Source organism: Phragmites australis, chromosome 14 (genome assembly GCF_958298935.1).
Source record: "Phragmites australis chromosome 14, lpPhrAust1.1, whole genome shotgun sequence".
NCBI lineage: Eukaryota > Viridiplantae > Streptophyta > Magnoliopsida > Poales > Poaceae > Phragmites > Phragmites australis.
This window is the reverse complement of record NC_084934.1, coordinates 9945748-9965227: the sequence shown is the minus strand read 5'-3', so window position 1 is coordinate 9965227 and position 19480 is coordinate 9945748. Positions and strand designations below refer to the sequence as shown.

Sequence of the window (19480 nt, the reverse complement as noted above, 5' to 3'; positions counted from 1 at the left end):
TTATTCTAGTCATGGATGTTCTGAACTCGCTAATCAAGTAGGCCTGTCAAGATGATCTATTGGAGCCCCTTGCCACCCGAGGAGTCCATCATCGGATATCTCTATATGTGGACGACGCTATGCTTTTCCTTCGGCCGCGGGTGGAGGATCTTAATCTGATTAAACATATGCTTTAGATTTTTGGTGATGCTTTGGGTCTCAAAACAAACATGCTCAAGTGTTTGGTGACACCAAAACAATGTCAAGAGGAGCATCTATTAGTGATTCGTGATAATTTTCCATGTGAGGTTAAGAATTGCCCTTGTACTTATCTTGGTTTGCCACTTTCAATTAGAAAACCAACCAAGGCGGAGCTGCAACCCCTTGTGGATAAGGTGGCGAATTGTCTCCTAGGATGGAAGGCCTCCTTGATGAATCGGACCGGCAGATTAATCATGGTCAAGGTGGTGCTCACATCCATTCCCATTTATCATATGATAGACCTTGATCTTCCTAAGTGGGTTCTCAAGGCAATTAATAAGAGGAGACAGGGTTTTCTTTGGAAAGGGCAAGAACAAGCTAATGATGATAACTGTTTAGTGTCTTGGAGAAAAGTGTGCCAACCGATTGATTTTGGGGGCCTGGGCATCCATGATCTGCCCACTCTCGGTTGGGCTCTTCGTTTGAGGTGGTTATAGTTGCAAAAAACCAATCCTATGCAACCATGGGCAGGTATGCAAGTGCAAGTGCATCCAAACGCTCGGGTTATGTTTTATATGGCCACCTTGACCCTTGTTGGAACCGGCGTGGACACCAAGTTCTAGAGTGATAGATGGTTACACGGCCAAACACTTGTTGAATTGGCCCCTCATCTCATTGTTTTAGTTCCTAAAAGAACGATCAATCAATGAACAATAGCGTAATGGCTTGATAATCATCGGTGGGTCACTGATATCAAGGGTGCTTTGACGGTTCAGGCTATTGAGGAGTATTTGTTGGTTTGGGACTTGATGGAAGATGTGGTTTTATAGCAAGATGTGCAGGATCAGCATACTTGAAAACTAACTAGCTTAGGGACTTATACTAGCAGGTCGGCCTACAAAGCTTTCTTCATGGGAACTATTAGATTTGCTCCTTGGAAATGGGTTTGAAAGTCTTGGGCGCCACTGCATTGCAAGTTTTTCTTGTGGCTTGCCCTTCTTAATCGGTGTTGGACAGCGCACATGTTGGCAAAGCGAGGTCTCTCATACCCTCCCCGCTACCCTCTTTGTGATCAAAATGAGGAGACCATGCAACACCATCTTATCTTGTGTGTGATATCCCGACAAGTATGGTTCTCCGTCCTTCACCCAACATCACATAATGTTGATTTCTCTTGTTGGTGGAGTCGTTTGCTCAAGCAGGTAGACAAGCAACAAAGGAAGGGCCTTGACTCATTGATCATTCTTGTTGCTTGGGAGCTTTGAAAGCACTACAATGACTACATCTTCAATTCAGCCTCTCCAGATATTATTTGTGTGGTGCGAACAGTCACAGAAGAAGGCACTTTGTGGTGTGCTGCAAGGGCCAAGCAGCTAAGGGCGCTATCCTTTGGGATCACATAGGTGCTTTCGTGGGCTTAGTTTCCTATTCGGTTGTTTCTTGTAGTTTGTGGGGGGTATGTTAAGCATGTAAGGTCAGGGCCGGTGTAGTTTTTTTCTACTCTTTCTTCTCTAATAAATGATACACAGCTCTCTTACGTATTTGAGAAAAAAAAAAGATAATTATGTCATCATATGCTGCATAAGAGTACAGACAGCATATTTACAAGATGTGCTTTTGTAAGGAGAAACATCATAGGTAGGAGTTTGTAATACTGCTCTTACATGTCCATCAGCGGCAATCAGTGCTCATATGCTCCAATGCGCAATGAGTACTACAGGATATTAACTTCAGAATAGCTACAACTCCAGAGTTTTCAAGTCCATGAAACCAAGATTTCTGCTTCCTATGCAATGGTAGGCTAGCCATATATGTTGGCAGAGAAAAACTTTCAGGGTTCTAAAGCACTCTACTGACTGAACTTGTAGCAAAATTAATCTGTGAAAAGGACAAACAAGCAATTACATACCAGGTGGACGTGCAGAACATTGTTAACTTGAATAATTTGATCCTTTCTATGTTTCAGGATACCCAAGCATAGCAGACCATATTGAAGTAACTTACGCGTAAACAATAATATCAATTGGAGAATACATAAAGGAGTGTTTTTGCAACATATACTGAATTTGCAACAACTCAAGACATGGTTGATCGAAATGACTAATCTACCAGCAAAATTGAGTATTTGAACACAAAATTGGATCATATTCAGTTCATCAGGTAAGTTCTGATAAAATCCTACATGTTCATATCTATCATATGCTAAAAACCATACCAAGTGCTACTCACATATGAACAGTCGAAGTATCAGGAAAAAAGCAAGTCTGACATGCTGTTATGATCCCAAACAAGCAGTTAACCACCATACACCACTTATATTCAGGAGCTCAATGAAGTACTCCTTGGAGGAAACGGATTCATGAGAGTAGGTTACTAATACTCCAAAACGAATTGCAGCAGATAAAAGAGTTGCAATCCACCATAGTAATTCCACTAAGGCCTAAAGACAGGGGAAAGATACAGCTAGCATTTCAGAATACCGAGACAGGTCAAGTTACCTTTAGCTTTTTCATCACATTATCCTAACGAAACATATACAAGTTTTAAGTTTCTCGAATGAAACAGAGGCCTTCTCAGCTTTAGTTATAGAAAAAAAAAAAGATAAATGACTACCACTTTAACCAAACTCTTCTGGTGCAGACTAAAGATAAATATTCCTTGAGGAAAAAATGTATCTCACAATACAGCAGATATTCCTGGCCTTCTTTACATTCTCCAAACCAAGAAACTAAACTTAGCAAAAAAAAATTCCCAAAAGATAATCAAGCAGTAAGGAACTAAGGATGATGGGCACCATACTGATTATAAGCTCCGAACATGAAAAAACCTACTAATGAACTACTGACATTGCAAATCTCAAACTCTCTTATCGTGCCAAGCAGACATCCAGCAAACATATATCGACAGATCCATTTACGAATCCAAAATTCAGATGATCACAGTTAGTATTCTAACTGTAAATCCAAAGAAGAACGTATTAATGCCAACATGCCACTGCAAGGCCTAGATTTCTCCTACCCTATCAACTAGCGAACCCCAAATCAGCAATTAATTAAAGAGAACAAATTTCAGCTCGTATCCACGAGATGATTTACCCAAGACACTGAAGCGTTCATCAGTGACTGCGCCATGGGCACCACGCAGAACCTGGAACAGAGCAACAGTCCAACAGTCAGTACGAGTGCGGAACGCAAGATTGGGGAACAAAAGAAGTCGGGACGAAGGCCGCCCGCGGCCGAAGAGGCCAATCCGGCGCGGTAATTGGGCAGGCACTAACATTCCGCGGCCGCCAGAGAGGGCTTCGTCGGCAGGGTCCGTCCACTCGTCGAAGCTGCGGAGCGAAAGAAGAGCAAGTGAGCGCGAGAGAACAGGATCTTCGCGGGAGAGAACAGGTGGTGTGTGTGTTTTCTTACATCCAGCCGTACCGGCGGTCCAAGATGAGGCGGCGCGCGCGGCGGCGGAGGGGAGGAGGCGGCGAATCGGAGGACGAGGGCTCTGCCGCCGCCATATCGTCGACGCCGAGGGGTTGCAGGCTTGCAGCGTAGCGGCCTTTGCAGTCGCAGATTTTGTACACTTTAGCTTACACTCTGAATAGCCTGCGCAGGTTCGAGTCCTACCGGCCACGCCTTTTTTTTACCCTTTGCTATTTTTATTATAATTTTCGTATTTCTTTTGGCAATTAATTACTTGCATTTGTCTATCTTTGTTTTTTATTATTATGGTTATTTGACTTTCCTGCCTCCTTGTTCTCAACTTGTATTCAGAGTGATCACTTATAAAAGAAAATGATATTCGTTTGCAAAAAGAGGCTATTCTAATTATATTATTTGGGATTGTGCTAATTTGTTCTCATCTTCTGCTTTTTAAAACTTGTGTTCCAGGTTATTTTGGGGTCATTTTATTTTGAATACATCTCCTATTCTCTAAAAATCGTCCATGATATTTGAATTAGAATAAGCAGATTGCGCTTAATGAAAGTGATATGCACCTGCAGAAGAATAAGCAGATTCAAGCAGCTGTTATTTGCAACAGCGTACTCCGTGTAAAATGGTGAAAATACTCAATTCAGCTTCACAATGGAGGATGACCACACGTAATTGGAACTTTCAATAGCCAAAACCTAACATACATACATATTGTTGGATCGTCACCATCAAAGTACTACGCATCAAAAGCACCATGGTTACAAACAAAAAAAAAAGCTATCATGTTACCGCTTGTGTAGTATCCAACACACTATTGTACGTTGGTACCTCTCGACATAGTGTGCTACAGTTTGAGTAGCATCACACGTTGTAAGCTTCTAGGCAATAAATTTCCATGCAAGCTGCATCATATTGTCATCGATGTATGGTCGCAAATCCCACATCAGACAATAGCCTTCCATCTCTGATGATGATGTTTTTAGGCACAATGCCTTGACTATATTTTCCTGCAGGGATAGCATAAGTTCTATGACAAGAAGTGGTAAAAGAAAGCAAATGAAAAGAATTACATGTAGACGATTGTTCACTAGCCTGTATTGAATAGTCAAGCTTTAACATATTGTTAACCAGCACCATCACACTCACTAAAGATACTGCGCTGTCCACCTGATCTCCAGGCTTCTGCACGTCCTGGTACATGGAAAAATCAGGTCAAGTGGCTTTCAATTCTGTTTCAAGGATGCTTAAATCTGGTCCTTACACACCATAGCATCATGACACTACTGAACACAACAAAAAATAACTTAGTCTAAATCAGTTGGTTGAGGGTGTGGATGTACGACTAGACTATTTAAGTTTGAGTCTTCTTCGACTCGAATTTGGATGCCTATTTCTTCTTATTTATAATGTCACTTAGTTTCTCCTGGTTTGATCGAATTTTTATTGAACACAACAAGAAATATAGGGAAATTAGACTCCCACAGAGAATTCACACCTGACTACAAAGGTTTGTAGCTCTTAGACTACTCAGACTGGCTTTTTGTATTACACCATATCTATATTGCAGCTCCTTAAGCAATGATTTAGCTGAGCAAAAGATTGGAAAATCACAAAAAAGTTACAGTAAAGGATGGCAGGTTAGTAACACATCTCCAGTGAACATTTGGAATCACAATCTTTGACCAAAATATAAGGTGCTATATTGTGTGTGTTAATAAGATGATGCGAGTATGACAGTAAAATAGAATGCTTCCAGTAAACATGTTCTTCTCATGTTTCATAATGCCACATAGAAAATAAACGAGGGTGAAACGAAGGAATGCTAAAGGAACAAAAGAAATGCACAGTTCATGTCGTGCCAATCTGAGTCAATTTGGGCAACACAACCATTTTACTGCAAGAAAGTTACAAAAACATTTTCTGAGAACAAAGAATAAACGATTCAATACAGATATGGTGTGATACAGAAGATGGAGCAACCTTTCTGTACATGCTCCAGTAGTTTCTCCTCGCAACAATGTACTGTGACAAAAAAAATGTATTAAAAAACAGAAAAAGAGATACATATGTTTAATAGTTGCAGCAGAATAGATATCCCCAATAAACTGTTACGCATTACAACTAGGGACCTATATTCAACTGCTATGCATTATGACTGCATATACTATGTAATGAAGTTGAAATATTGAAAAGGGGCCCTATCATGTCATCCTTTGAAACTACAGATTGTGACTTTGCCAGTGTTAACTAGATATGATTAGTACAAGGACAAAATCCAAATGGAAAAATAAATTTTAAGAACAAGTCACAAAATAGCTCCCACCACTATGATTGACCACCCTCAACAATGATTTTTCCATCACAGTTGACCAACTAACCAAAACATCAAGTTTTAATCATGGTAGGTTTTCAATGCCGCTTGTGACTGTAGCATGATTGATTAATCAGTTTTAACACTCTACAGAGGTTGTACACTACCCACAAGACGTTTCTTCCCATTTTACTGAGCATTGGCCGACGAAAAACTCTTACACACTATCAAGGTGTGCTCTTGGAATCCACTACAAAGCCTTTACAATACCCCTCTCAGCACATGTCTATTAGCTAAGATTTCACTGCCACGTGATTCCACTTCAACAATGGAAGCCCTCTCTTACGCCTTTCAGATTTAAGGAAGTACACCCTTCCTTTCCCCATTCATCTGTTTAGTCTACACTATGCTATGAGTAAAGCAAATTACTTGGTTAGGCCCATCCTATACCAGGCTTGTGATGGTACTATAAACATAGAAAGGTCACCCCATGAACCTGTCCTTAGAATTGAGCAAGGCTACCACTTTCCCGATCATACATCTCGTCATACCACATACTCAAATCCCTATGCCATGTTGCTAAAAAAATTATTTCATCATATTTTATCATTGTTACATAGGACCATTATCATGTTGGTGGAACAATTATCATTATCACCATCTTAATCCAAGGCTAAGCATCATGTACCGTTCCATAATCCAAAACCATACTATGGCGATAAGGATGATAAGGGAAAACTAGGGTAAAGCCTAACTCATGGGATTCCCAATATATTATTAGCATGCATGTTTGTAAAATAAAATATTTGTAAAATTAGGATAAATATGATCAAGAGCACAATTTGCCTTCATTGAACTCAGTTGGGTCCTGAAAATACTAATCCTGCAAATCTTCTTTCTCCTCCTGAACGTTGGCATCTACTCACAACATACACGAAAACAACAACACATAAACACCAAGATCCAAAAAGAACCAAATATCACACAACAAACATCATCATATACAAGATCACACTTTTTTGGATAGTTCGGTAAAAGAACGGCTACAGTTAACAAGTTATGATTTTCTAAAGATTAAAACAGGACCATCAAGATTATCTACAAATTAAATTATATTGCTAGGAATTTTCTAGAATTTTCCAAAGCCATCTATGATTTTTTGGGATTTTTCTGGAATTTTCTATCATTTATTTGAATTATAAACTATATAAAATTATTAAACAGAATTAAATAAACCTATAAAACATTATTAAAATTTATTGGAAATTAATTCCCTAATTATTATTATTTTAGAATTATTTTTACACTAGAAAATTATTTATTGCTCAATATACATCAATTATGATGTCAACATAGTAATTAAAACAACTAAAAAGAAAAACAACGTTGACAAGGTTGCTGACTCGGCACTACACGCTGAGGTGGCTTGATGACATGGCGGGCACGTTGGCCTCAAGCGCTGACGTGGCTGCCACATCACCAACTGACTTGGATTATGAACCGAAGCGGTATGGTGATGACATCTCGGCCATTGGTTTTGGATCGGACGGTTCACCTTGGTCTCCTTTGTTCTCGACGACGAGGATGGTGGCTCAGAGGGCTTCCACGGCAGCACGTCACCAGCGAGCGGTGAAAAGCTCGTCGTCGTGCTCCAAACACTCTGACAAGTGACGGAAAATGACCACGTGCTCACAACGAACACGGCTGGGTTACAGGTTGTCGTTGACGGTGCGTGATTGAGGCTAGCGATAGCGAGTGGTGGCTTTAAGCTTAGGCACTCGTCGGGATGCTTTGAGGAGGGTGTAGGGTGCATATTTATACATAGGAGGCTCCCTATCTCCAATTCTACTCGGATTTGAAAAGAGACGGCGACAACGATCCGAACTATGATTCCATCAGTTCAAACAAGCTTGGACTCCTATCTCTTGGGAAAAAGCTCACGTATAGCCTCGAGATTCTTCCTCCTTTTACTCTGTAGCTTATCTCCGATGCAATCTCGTGAATTTAATTGAGGTACCGTGCGGCCGGTGCTAGAACTCTCCTGCACATCTCTGGTTTGGCTCGGGCTTTGACCAATCCGATGCGGGCTTGAACTTCTAGAAGTCCTGGCGATCCTGTTTGTTGGTTGGGCGATCGATCTCTAGCTCAGACAAGGCGGCACACGACGATGGCTGGCTAATGCTGTTGCTACACTGAGCAGAGAAGAGAGGGGAGAGGAGATAGTGGGCTGAGACAATTTGGTTGGGTGGGCCGAACAGAGAGAAGATAGGAAGAGAGAAAGAGAGATGGGCCTCAGCCTATAACTCAAAAAGCTTTTCCTTTTCCTTTTCTATTTTCTCTCGTATATATACACATGTATACTTGAACTTATACAATATATACTATATATATATATATATATATTCTTATATTAGCTCACATAATCAATCAATCAAACAACAAACAAATACACACACACACACACACTAGGATTATTTAGTTTTGCATAACTCTTTTATTTCCTTTGGAAAAAAGTTTTTAACTTACTTTGTTTTGAGAATTTGGGCTATTACAAAACCTACACCCCTTAAAGGAATCTCATCCCCGAGATTCGGGCTGATCTCCAAACATGTGAGGAAACTTTGCCTTTAGCTCTTCTTCTTGTTCCGATGTTGCTTCATCTTCAGCATGGTGACTCCACTGTACTTTACACATACATATGACCTTTCTCCGAGTCAGTTGCTCTGCCATTTCCAGAATCTTGACCCGGCATTCCGAATAAGTGAAATCCTCTTGTGGGTCCACCTCTTCCAAGGGTAACTGTTCCTCGGGTACTCACAAACACTTTTTAGCTGCGATACACATTATGCACGTCTTCTAGCTTGGTTTCTGATGTTCTGCTTTCACACGTTGGCACAAGTCACACATTGCCACATACTTAGTTATTTCTCGCTTCATACTAGGCCACCGATAGCGGTCCTTCCGATCTTGGTACAACTTGGTACTACCTGGGTGAATAGAGTAAGCTAACTCATGGGCTTCTCTTATGACTATCTCCTTTAGCTCTTTCTGGCCTGGTACATAGATGCACTTGCCAAACCATACTATGCCTTTCTTGTCCTCTAAGAATTTTAGGGCTTTGCCTGCTTTAATATTCTCTTTAATCCCTTTAATATTTTCATCTCTTGCTTGTCCTTTCCAAATGTCCTCATCCAGAGTAGGTTCCACTTCTATGGTTACTACCTCTAAATCGATAACAAAACCTAGGTTAAGGTGCTGGAATTCTTCACATAAAGTTGGTTCAGCTTCTTGTAACATAGTCATGGTACTGTATATTTTCTGACTTAACTCGTCTGCAACCATGTTTGCCTTTCCCGGGTGATAATGAATTCCCACATCATAGTCCTTGATCAATTCTAGCCATCTACATTGCCTCAAGTTCAGATCCGTTTGTGTGAATATATACTTCAAGCTCTTATGATCTATATATATCTCACATCTTTTTCCCATGAGATAATTCCTCCATATTTTTAAAACATGTACCGCTGCTGCTAATTCTAAGTCATGAGTTGATAATTCTTCTTATGAGTCCTCAACTATCTCAAAGCATAAGCTACTACTTGTCCTTCTTGCACCAAAACACATCCAATACCTTGTCAAGATACATCATAGTATATGTCAAAGTTCTTCTGGATATCAGGCAACACTAGCACCGGGGCTGTAGTTAACTTTTTATTAAGCTCATTGAAACTTGCTTCACAAGCACTTGTCCATTCATACCTCTTTTCCTTCTTTAGCAACTCTGTGGGTGGCTTGGCTATCTTCGAGAATCCTTCTATGAAACGATGGTAATAGCCTGTTAGATCAAGAAAACTTCTCACTTCTGTAACGCTGGTAGGTGGTTTCCAATTTAACACATCCTTCACCTTACTTGGGCCTACTGCAACTCCTCCGGTAGATAGAATGTGTCCAAGAAATGGTACCTCTGTTAACCAAAACTCACACTTGCTGAGCTTAGCATATAGCTAATATTCTCTAAGCTTTCCCAAGATTTTTCTTAGATGATCTTCATGTTCTTCTTCACTCTTAGAGTAAACCAATATGTCATCAATAGACATCATGACAACTTATCCAGATACTCCATGAAAAACTTATTCATGAGGTACCTGAAGTAAGTTGGAGCATTAGTTAGTCCGAACAACGTAACCGTAAACTCATATAATCTGTACCGGGTGATGAATGTTGTCTTGGGTATATCCGATTTTTGAATCTTTAGCTGATGGTGTCCTGACCTTAAGTCTATCTTTGAAAACACTCAATCTCCAGTAAGTTGATTGAACAGATCTTTGATTATGGGTAAGGGATACTTATTTTTTATTGTGACATCATTAAGTGCTCGGTAGTCTATACACATCCTTTGGCTTCCATCTTTCTTTTGCATGAAGAGTACAAGTGCTCCCCATGGTGAGGTACTAGGGAGAACATAACCTTTCTCTAACAGTTCTTGAATTTGCTTCTTCAATTTGGCTAGGTCGTTAGCAGACATCCTATAGGGTCTCTTAGCAATAGGCATAGTTCCAGGCACAAGATCAATTACAAACTCAATGTCTCGATCTGGTGGCATATTTGCAATTCATCAGGGAACATGTTTGGAAACTCACAGACTATCCGTATCTGGTCCACTGTCGATCCTTCAAGATGGTTTAGCTTGCATTCCTCTACTGATGGTGTGTCTTCCACAAACTCTATCTTGATGCCCTCTCTGTTTTCCAGGGTGACTGCCCTTCTGGCACACTCTATTACTCCTTTGAACTTTGCTAGCCAATCCATTCCAAGAATCACATCGATCCCATCTGATTCCAGGATGATGAGGTTGGCTAGGAACTCTACCCCCCTCCCTTAATTTAAGATTTAACATAGGGCAGAGAAGACTAGCTCTTATTTCTCCACCAGGTGAGCTAATTAGCATCTTATATTTCAAGGTTGTTACCGGCAAACTATGCCTAGCCATATACTTAGATGTAATGAACGAACGCGAGGCTCCAGAATCAAATAAAATAGATGCAGGGGATGACTTTATAAAGAACATACCAAGTACGATGTCAGGTGCATCCTGATCTTCTTCTGTGGAGACGTGGTTCACATGTCCCTTCACATGGTTTTGTTGGGCTTTGTTGGGTAGTGCAGGTGTCTAATACTGATTGCGGTTCTGAGTTGGAGCAGGTGTCTTCATTGGTGTGTTCAAGTTGAAAGGGACCAGGGTCTAGTTCTACCTCCTCGTAGGACACTAATTTGTACAGTGTCCAATCTCATGATAGTTGAAACATATGCGTCCAGTTGTAACCAGTGGGTTAACGTTCTTGGCTCGGGCTAGTGTGTTGTAGATGTGTTAGAGTGATGTTGTTGATTCATGGGACGAGGTGCTACTGCTTGAAGTCTAAACTGAGCAGACAACTATTGTTGTCCCTGGTGCAGCATGGTGCATGGGTGAGAGTTACTGCCTAAGTGTTGCCCTTGTGAGGCCATTCTTCTCTTGCGATCTTCACCGAGCATATGACGTTTGTCTTTCAATACTAGTGCCTTGTTTACCAAATGCTGAAAATCTGGGTAGTCATGGGTGCTTAACTGAGCATGCATCCTATAGGCCAATCCATCTAAGAAACACTCCTGTTTCTTCTCATCAGTGTCAACATCCTCTAGTGCATACCTTGAGAGTTGAGTAAACTGGTTGACATACTCATTTACTGACATAGACCCTTGCTTCAGGTTGCAGAACTCCTTCTTCATCATAGCGATAGTGCTTGCCGGTACATGATGACGACGAAAAGCTTCCTTGAATTCTGTCCAAGTGACTGACTCATGATCCTCATAGGCATTGCAGAATGCATCCCATCAATCAGTGGCAGGACCGGTGAGTTGATGTGCAGCATACCTAATCTTCTCATGATCATTGCATTGGGTGATCAACAATTTCTTCTTAATTGTCTTAAGCCAGTCATCTGCATCGAGCGGTTCAGTGGTGTGAGAGAACATAGGTGGCTTAGTCCTCATGAACTCCCCCAACTAGGACTGGTTGTAGTAGTGGAGCTATGAGGGTGGCTGATTCTGAGTAGTCTGTTGCATGCCAACCATTGTCTGGGGCCATCCCTTGCAAGATCTAGGTTTGCATAACCATAAGCTGCTCCATGGTCATCGGAGGTGGTGGTGGAGGCAGGGTTTCTGTGCGGTTGTCACTACTTCTGAGGTTGCTCCTGGTGTTGACCATCTGATAGAGTAGAGAATAGATAAGAGAGAAGCACAAGACTCTAGGAAGAAGTCTATGTTGTAGAGACTGATTTTACTTAAACAAAACTCTTATTATATTTATTAATATTATCAAACCATACTTCTAATGGAAGTTTGATGGCCCATCCACCGGCACCGTGGATGAGCTTTGATTGTTCAACATCGATTGTGAAGGGGCGTCGGGTAAGTACAAAGGTCTCCTTTGGTGTCTCTTTGAATTTGATTTTTGTATAACTGCTTTCTTTGTTAGAGTGTTGAAGAGTGGAGGCGGCCACAGAGACCTTGCTTGGGCCATACACATGGCTTGAGCATGATGAACTATCAGTGAAGGTGAAGGCCCCATGGCTAAACCACATCATGAGTGTGTGCGGCCTTCCCTACGGGTCATGCTAGGCACCTCTAGAGCTTTCGCAGTAAAGGAAGACCATAGAGGTTAATATCGACGATGCATATTCCTCCGTTGCTGCCCTGAAGCCGAAGCGCCGTAGTGATAGGCCTTCGCATGCCCCGGCCTGAAGCCCCTAGCTTCCCACGTCTATCACCATATCGTCATTGAGACCCTTCGCTTGATACTTCACTCGCACAAAATGACAGATGGATTCCTTTAGGCCCTCCTACTTTACCAGAAACAAATCCCCGACAGTGACCGGAGCTACATAGTTGCCCTGGAAGTGGGAGAACAATGCTTCTCGAAGTTGTTCCCAAGAGTTAATTTTCTAGAGGAAGGGAAGTATACCACAAGAAAGCTATTCCTTTGATGGCGAGGATGAAGGCCTTAGCCATGGTTGAGTTGCCTCCCCCCGTAGACTCCACCCTGGCTTTGAAGCTCATGATGAACTCCCTCGGGTTCATTTCGCTATTGTACAAGTGCAGTCGCAACATTTTGAACCTCGAAGGCCATGGTTGTGCTTGCAAACCCGGAAGCAGCGAAGAATTTTGGTCTATCACCCACAGGCAGATGGGCTTTTCCGATGCCTATTGAAGGGGCACTTCCGGGTCCCTACTTCCACTAAGTCCCTCTGAAGGTCCTTGCTGAGAGGACATGGACTGATGAAGGAACCTGAGCTCTTCACGTAACCCTTGTATCTGTTTGTTTGCCTCTTCCGCCTACCGCTTGTATTAAGCGTTTTTGTCTTCATGGGCTATGGCTCTGCAGTCCTCTTGAACTTTTGGTTTTGTCGCTTCACCAGCTCCAGCTCTAGCTCTGCCATCTCTTGGTGCTTCAGCTCAGGGGACCTCGGTCGAAGCTTCGGCGCCTTCGGCCCCTGTGGTCTCTCCTTGCTGTTCAGGGGGGGGGGGGGCATCTTCGATATCCTCCGCCTCCTTCGCTTTCCCTTCCTAGTCTTTGGTGTCATTATGGATCACCACATGGTTGTGGGTTCAATCCCCACGGACGACATCAAATGTTGTGATCTCAATCATAATACAGTGAACTAGTAATTAATGGTGTATTGATTGCTCATCTCATGTCACATCAATTGGGTAGGGTTATTTATAATCATAACTCAACCACCTCAATCATCATTACATTAAAGCCCTGTTCTTTAAAATATTGTTAAAATATTCTAGGAGTATTACAACCACTATACTATTACAATGTTACATCAAACAGGATATGATGCAGGGCTACAGTAGTGCATGTCAGACAATCCTTTAACACCAGGGCTGACCACCTTTGGGCTTCCCTTCAGCTTGGTTTCCTTCGGGTCCTTCGCTCCTCCCTGATGACCTTTCGCTTCTCGTTCACATCCTCGGCAGAGGTGTTCCGATTTCTGCTATTCATCCGTCGCCAAGTGGCTCTTCGGGCGCTCCGTGTTAACTTCGGTGGATCCTCCTGACCTTCGGTGTGCCCTCCGAGACCTTCGGTGCCCATACTTATTGTTGGCCTTCCCTTCGACTCTGTCTTTGCAATACAAATTCCAAAACCACTTCTTTATTAGTTGTTTTGATCTAGTTATACTCTTCGAGTATATTGACAATTCCAAAAAAACTGCTCATACTATCATTATAGTATAATGACGAGTGGTTGTATATGGTGCTATCGTCTAGTGATGCCCCTATCGTCTAGTGGTTCAGGACATCTCTCATTCAAGGAGGTAGTGGGGATTCCTTTTAGTTTCGACTTAAGGGATAATTTTTTTCGCTATCTTCTTCCGAGAACCACCTAAGGTTCCGACTTAAAAATGAAATAATTTAATTGGAGTAAGAAGTCTCCCAGATTACTTAATTTTGTTAGGTATAGGTGCTTTTCTTCTAATATTCAAGGCTCTTTATTTTGGTGGCGTATATGATACCTGAGGCCCGGGGGTAGATGTAAGTTAGAGTTGTTCATCCTTATTCTGGGTTTTTCAAGGCTAGCCGAAGCCAATGGAAAGTCAGAGAACCAGTACGGTACCATACCCCCCAACATATCTCATTTGTGCACGTTATGAAGAGCCAATAAGAACAGCTAAATTGCATGCATGTATACATACTTGATTAATCTTTCCCATCTTTCCGTTTCGTTCGAATCTTTGATGCAGTGTCGTATGTCTTTCTTCTTCATTTTTCCCGACAGCGTCTTATATGGAGATTCGGATGGCTTCAGAGTCTTTGACAGCGTCGCCGAGGCCATCTTACACGTCATAGTAGTTTCGTATATGCGCTGGAAGCTCCTGCGCTCACCATGCCAAACTAGGCAGTGTGCATGCACTAAGAATGTGCACCAGGAATTTGCAAAAAAAGTATTGAGTAATTAGAACATCTGCTTATGAGTGAGACCGGCGGCGTGGAGGAGGTGGCCGCACGCCGCTCCGCGGAGGTGGTTGGCACGGAGGAAGGCGCGCGGATGAGGTTGCCGCGCACAGACCAAAGGATGCCAACGCTCGCGGAGGAGGTTGTCTGTAGGTGGGCTGCATGCCGAACCACGGAGGCTGGTGCATGGCACAGAAGTGCTTGGCGCGAAAGAGGATGCCCTGCGCCGAGCAGTGGAGGTTGGCGGCGAAATGGTGGTAGTCGCGGAGGAGATGGATGCGATTCGAACTTCGGAGGCCGGCGTGCTAAAGAGGATGTCGCGCGCCAAGCAGGTGAGGCTGGCAACGCGGTGCAGGTCATCGCGAAGGAGGCTGCCATACACGCCAAGCAAGGGTGGCCGTCCGCGAGAACGCCACGGGAAACAAAAAAACGGATGGGATCAAGTTAGCTGGTAATTGATTAGGATTAAAAAAACGAATGGGGACCAAATTAATTGATAATTGATTGAGGGTTTTCAAATTAAACATGATAGATGTGCAATGTTGTTGGAGCAACATAGGACGTATGATCTACCGGATGGAATGCCGATATCTTTTGGTTCTATCGGACTTTGGTATAGGATCCTATTTAATAGAGCTCTCAGTTTCATTTTAGATCTAGAGTTTATATACTATAATAAAGTAATTTAATCAACTATTTTTAATCTAAAATAAAAATAAGATAACTTACAGTTCTAGCTCAAGAACTTTTAAAGATAGAGATACATAACTATAAGAATTTTTGGAGTTAAAGTTCTACCAAACAGACTCTAAATATAAATGCCATTAAATGTGTAGTTGTTTGATAAATTTTTTAATATTATTATTTTGTATGACAATTTTAAAAATATTGCACAAATTTGAAAAATTACAAAAATAACCCACTGTACGAGATGTTTGTACAAAATCTAATTTTCGCAAGTTGGATTAGTGAAAACTTGAAATTTTGCTAATTGAAATATAGCAAATATTTTACTATGAATGAAAGAGCGAAAATTGAAGTTTCACGGGGCGTTAAGCAAAAACGGGAGATTTCGCGTGACCATTGCGCGAAAATAGTTTTTGAGGGACCGAAGAGCAAAAAACTATTTTCATTGGATCATTGTGCGAAAAGCTATTTTCACTATACCGTTGTCAACATCTCTTTATGGTTAAGGTTCATTCATAATTATGACGAAAAACCTCATATTCTGTGTAATGTTCATGTAACATCTGTATCAGGTTCTATGATAATTATGCATGACAATTATTATTGTTCGAAAAAATTAGATTTTATATCCTCCTAACATTACTTCACTTAAAAAATTACTCACATAATTTTAAATCAAATAAATAAAGAAATATCGAGAAAATTACATCGAACCAAAAATTAAGGAAAAAATGAATCACTTCGGACCTATTTGCACAACAAACAAACAAATTTAACTAATTTTTTGTATTTTTGGTAGTAAGACAAAAATCACCCAAAAAAACATATTTTCGCCTCACCGATCAGTGAATTTAAAATTTTCTGTTTTCATTGTGTGACAATATTTTCCCACAACCAATCTACGAAAATAAAATTTTCTTAGGATGGAACTGTGAAGATTTGAATTTTCGCACTTTCAATAATAGTAAATATTTTCTATTTCAATGAACGAAAATTCATTTTTCGCGGATCCGAAGGACGAAATTTGTTTGCTCTTTCATTGTGTGAAAACTAGATTTCCCTAAATCATATCGCGACAATGGGTTATTTTTGTAATTTTTTGAATTTGTGCAATCTTTTTGAAAGTACCGTATAAAAAAGTAATATTAAAAAATACGTTGTTTGATAGTGTGCAGTGCTATCCGGTTTAAGTACCGATAATAGGATCCATCGGTTCTAATAATAGTTTTTCATTTTGTTTCTGGTTTGTACCAGACCTTTTATTCTCCTGATGGAAAATTATGCAGCTCTTTTACGTATTCTCTGAAAAGAAAAAGGCCCGCTAAACATGTACATGACGCTAGTCAAACTCATATACACCAAAAACATAAATATAAATGCCATTAAATGTGTAGTTGTTTGATAAATTTTTTAATATTATTATTTTGTATGACAATTTTAGAAATATTGCACAAATTTGAAAAATTACAAAAATAACCCACTGTACGAGATGTTTGTACAAAATCTAATTTTCGCAAGTTGGATTAGTGAAAACTTGAAATTTTGCTAATTGAAATATAGCAAATATTTTACTATGAATGAAAGAGCGAAAATTGAAGTTTCACGGGGCGTTAAGCGAAAACGGGAGATTTCGCGTGACCATTGAGCGAAAATAGTTTTTGAGGGACCGAAGAGCAAAAAACTATTTTCATTGGATCATTGTGCGAAAAGCTATTTTCACTAGACCGTTGTCAACATCTCTTTATGGTTAAGGTTCATTCATACTTATGACGAAAAACCTCATATTCTGTGTAATGTTCATGTAACATCTGTATCAGATTCTATGATAATTATGCTTGACAATTATTATTGTTCGAAAAAATTAGATTTTATATCCTCCTAACATTACTTCACTTAAAAAATTACTCACATAATTTTAAATCAAATAAATAAAGAAATATCGAGAAAATTACATCGAACCAAAAATTAAGGAAAAAATGAATCACTTCGGACCTATTTGCACAACAAACAAACAAATTTAACTAATTTTTTGTATTTTTGGTAGTAAGACAAAAATCACCCAAAAAAACATATTTTCGCCTCACCGATCAGTGAATTTAAAATTTTCTGTTTTCATTGTGTGACAATATTTTCCCACAACCAATCTACGAAAATAAAATTTTCTTAGGATGGAACTGTGAAGATTTGAATTTTCGCACTTTCAATAATAGTAAATATTTTCTATATTTCAATGAACGAAAATTCATTTTTCGCGGATCTGAAGGACGAAATTTGTTTGCTCTTTCATTGTGTGAAAACTAGATTTCCCTAAATCATATCGCGACAATGGGTTATTTTTGTAATTTTTTGAATTTGTGCAATCTTTTTGAAAGTACCGTATAAAAAAGTAATATTAAAAAATACGTTGTTTGATAGTGTGCAGTGCTATCCGGTTTAAGTACCGATAATAGGATCCATCGGTTCTAATAATAGTTTTTCATTTTGTTTCTGGTTTGTACCAGACCTTTTATTCTCCTGATGGAAAATTATGCAGCTCTTTTACGTATTCTCTGAAAAGAAAAAGGCCCGCTAAACATGTACATGACGCTAGTCAAACTCATATACACCAAAAACATAAATATAAATGCCATTAAATGTGTAGTTGTTTGATAAATTTTTTAATATTATTATTTTGTATGACAATTTTAGAAATATTGCACAAATTTGAAAAATTACAAAAATAACCCACTGTACGAGATGTTTGTACAAAATCTAATTTTCGCAAGTTGGATTAGTGAAAACTTGAAATTTTGCTAATTGAAATATAGCAAATATTTACTATGAATGAAAGAGCGAAAATTGAAGTTTCACGGGGCCGTTCAGCGAAAACGGGAGATTTCGTGTGACCATTGAGCGAAAATAGTTTTTGAGGGACCGAAGAGCAAAAAACTATTTTCGTTGGATCATTGTGCGAAAAGCTATTTTCACTAGATCGTTGTCAACATCTCTTTATGGTTAAGGTAAATTCATACTACGATGAAAAACCTCATATTCTGTGTAATGTTTATGTAACATCTGTATCAGGTTCTATGATAATTATGGTTGACAATTATTATTGTTCAAAAAAATTAGATTTTATATCCTCCTAACATTACTTCACTTAAAAAATTACTCACATAATTTTAAATCAAATAAATAAAGAAATATCGAGAAAATTACATGGAACCAAAAATTAAGGAAAAAATGAATCACTTTAGACCTATTTGCACAACAAACATTTTTCACCAAACCATGCATAAAAAAATTTAACTAATTTTTTGTATTTTTGGTAGTAAGACAAAAATCACCCAAAAAAACATATTTTCGCCTCACCGATCAGTGAATTTAAAATTTTCTGTTTTCATTGTGTGACAATATTTTCCCACAACCAATCTACGAAAATAAAATTTTCTTAGGATGGAACTGTGAAGATTTGAATTTTCGCACTTTCAATAATAGTAAATATTTTCTATATTTCAATGAACGAAAATTCATTTTTCGCGGATCTGAAGGACGAAATTTGTTTGCTCTTTCATTGTGTGAAAACTAGATTTCCCTAAATCATATCGCGACAATGGGTTATTTTTGTAATTTTTTGAATTTGTGCAATCTTTTTGAAAGTACCGTATAAAAAAGTAATATTAAAAAATACGTTGTTTGATAGTGTGCAGTGCTATCCGGTTTAAGTACCGATAATAGGATCCATCGGTTCTAATAATAGTTTTTCATTTTGTTTCTGGTTTGTACCAGACCTTTTATTCTCCTGATGGAAAATTATGCAGCTCTTTTACGTATTCTCTGAAAAGAAAAAGGCCCGCTAAACATGTACATGACGCTAGTCAAACTCATATACACCAAAAAC

At 39.7% G+C, this 19480-nt stretch overlaps 1 protein-coding gene across 1 annotated transcript; it reads right to left on the bottom strand.

Moving 5' to 3' along the window:
* Nucleotides 1-1395: 1395 nt before the first annotated feature.
* Nucleotides 1396-3789, bottom strand: LOC133891713 (uncharacterized). The gene is given in 4 exon segments (XM_062332451.1): nucleotides 1396-2058; nucleotides 3276-3327; nucleotides 3458-3511; nucleotides 3594-3789. Coding segments are annotated over 4 exon segments (408 nt in total). The 5' UTR covers nucleotides 3689-3789; the 3' UTR covers nucleotides 1396-1851.
* Nucleotides 3790-19480: the final 15691 nt, after the last annotated feature.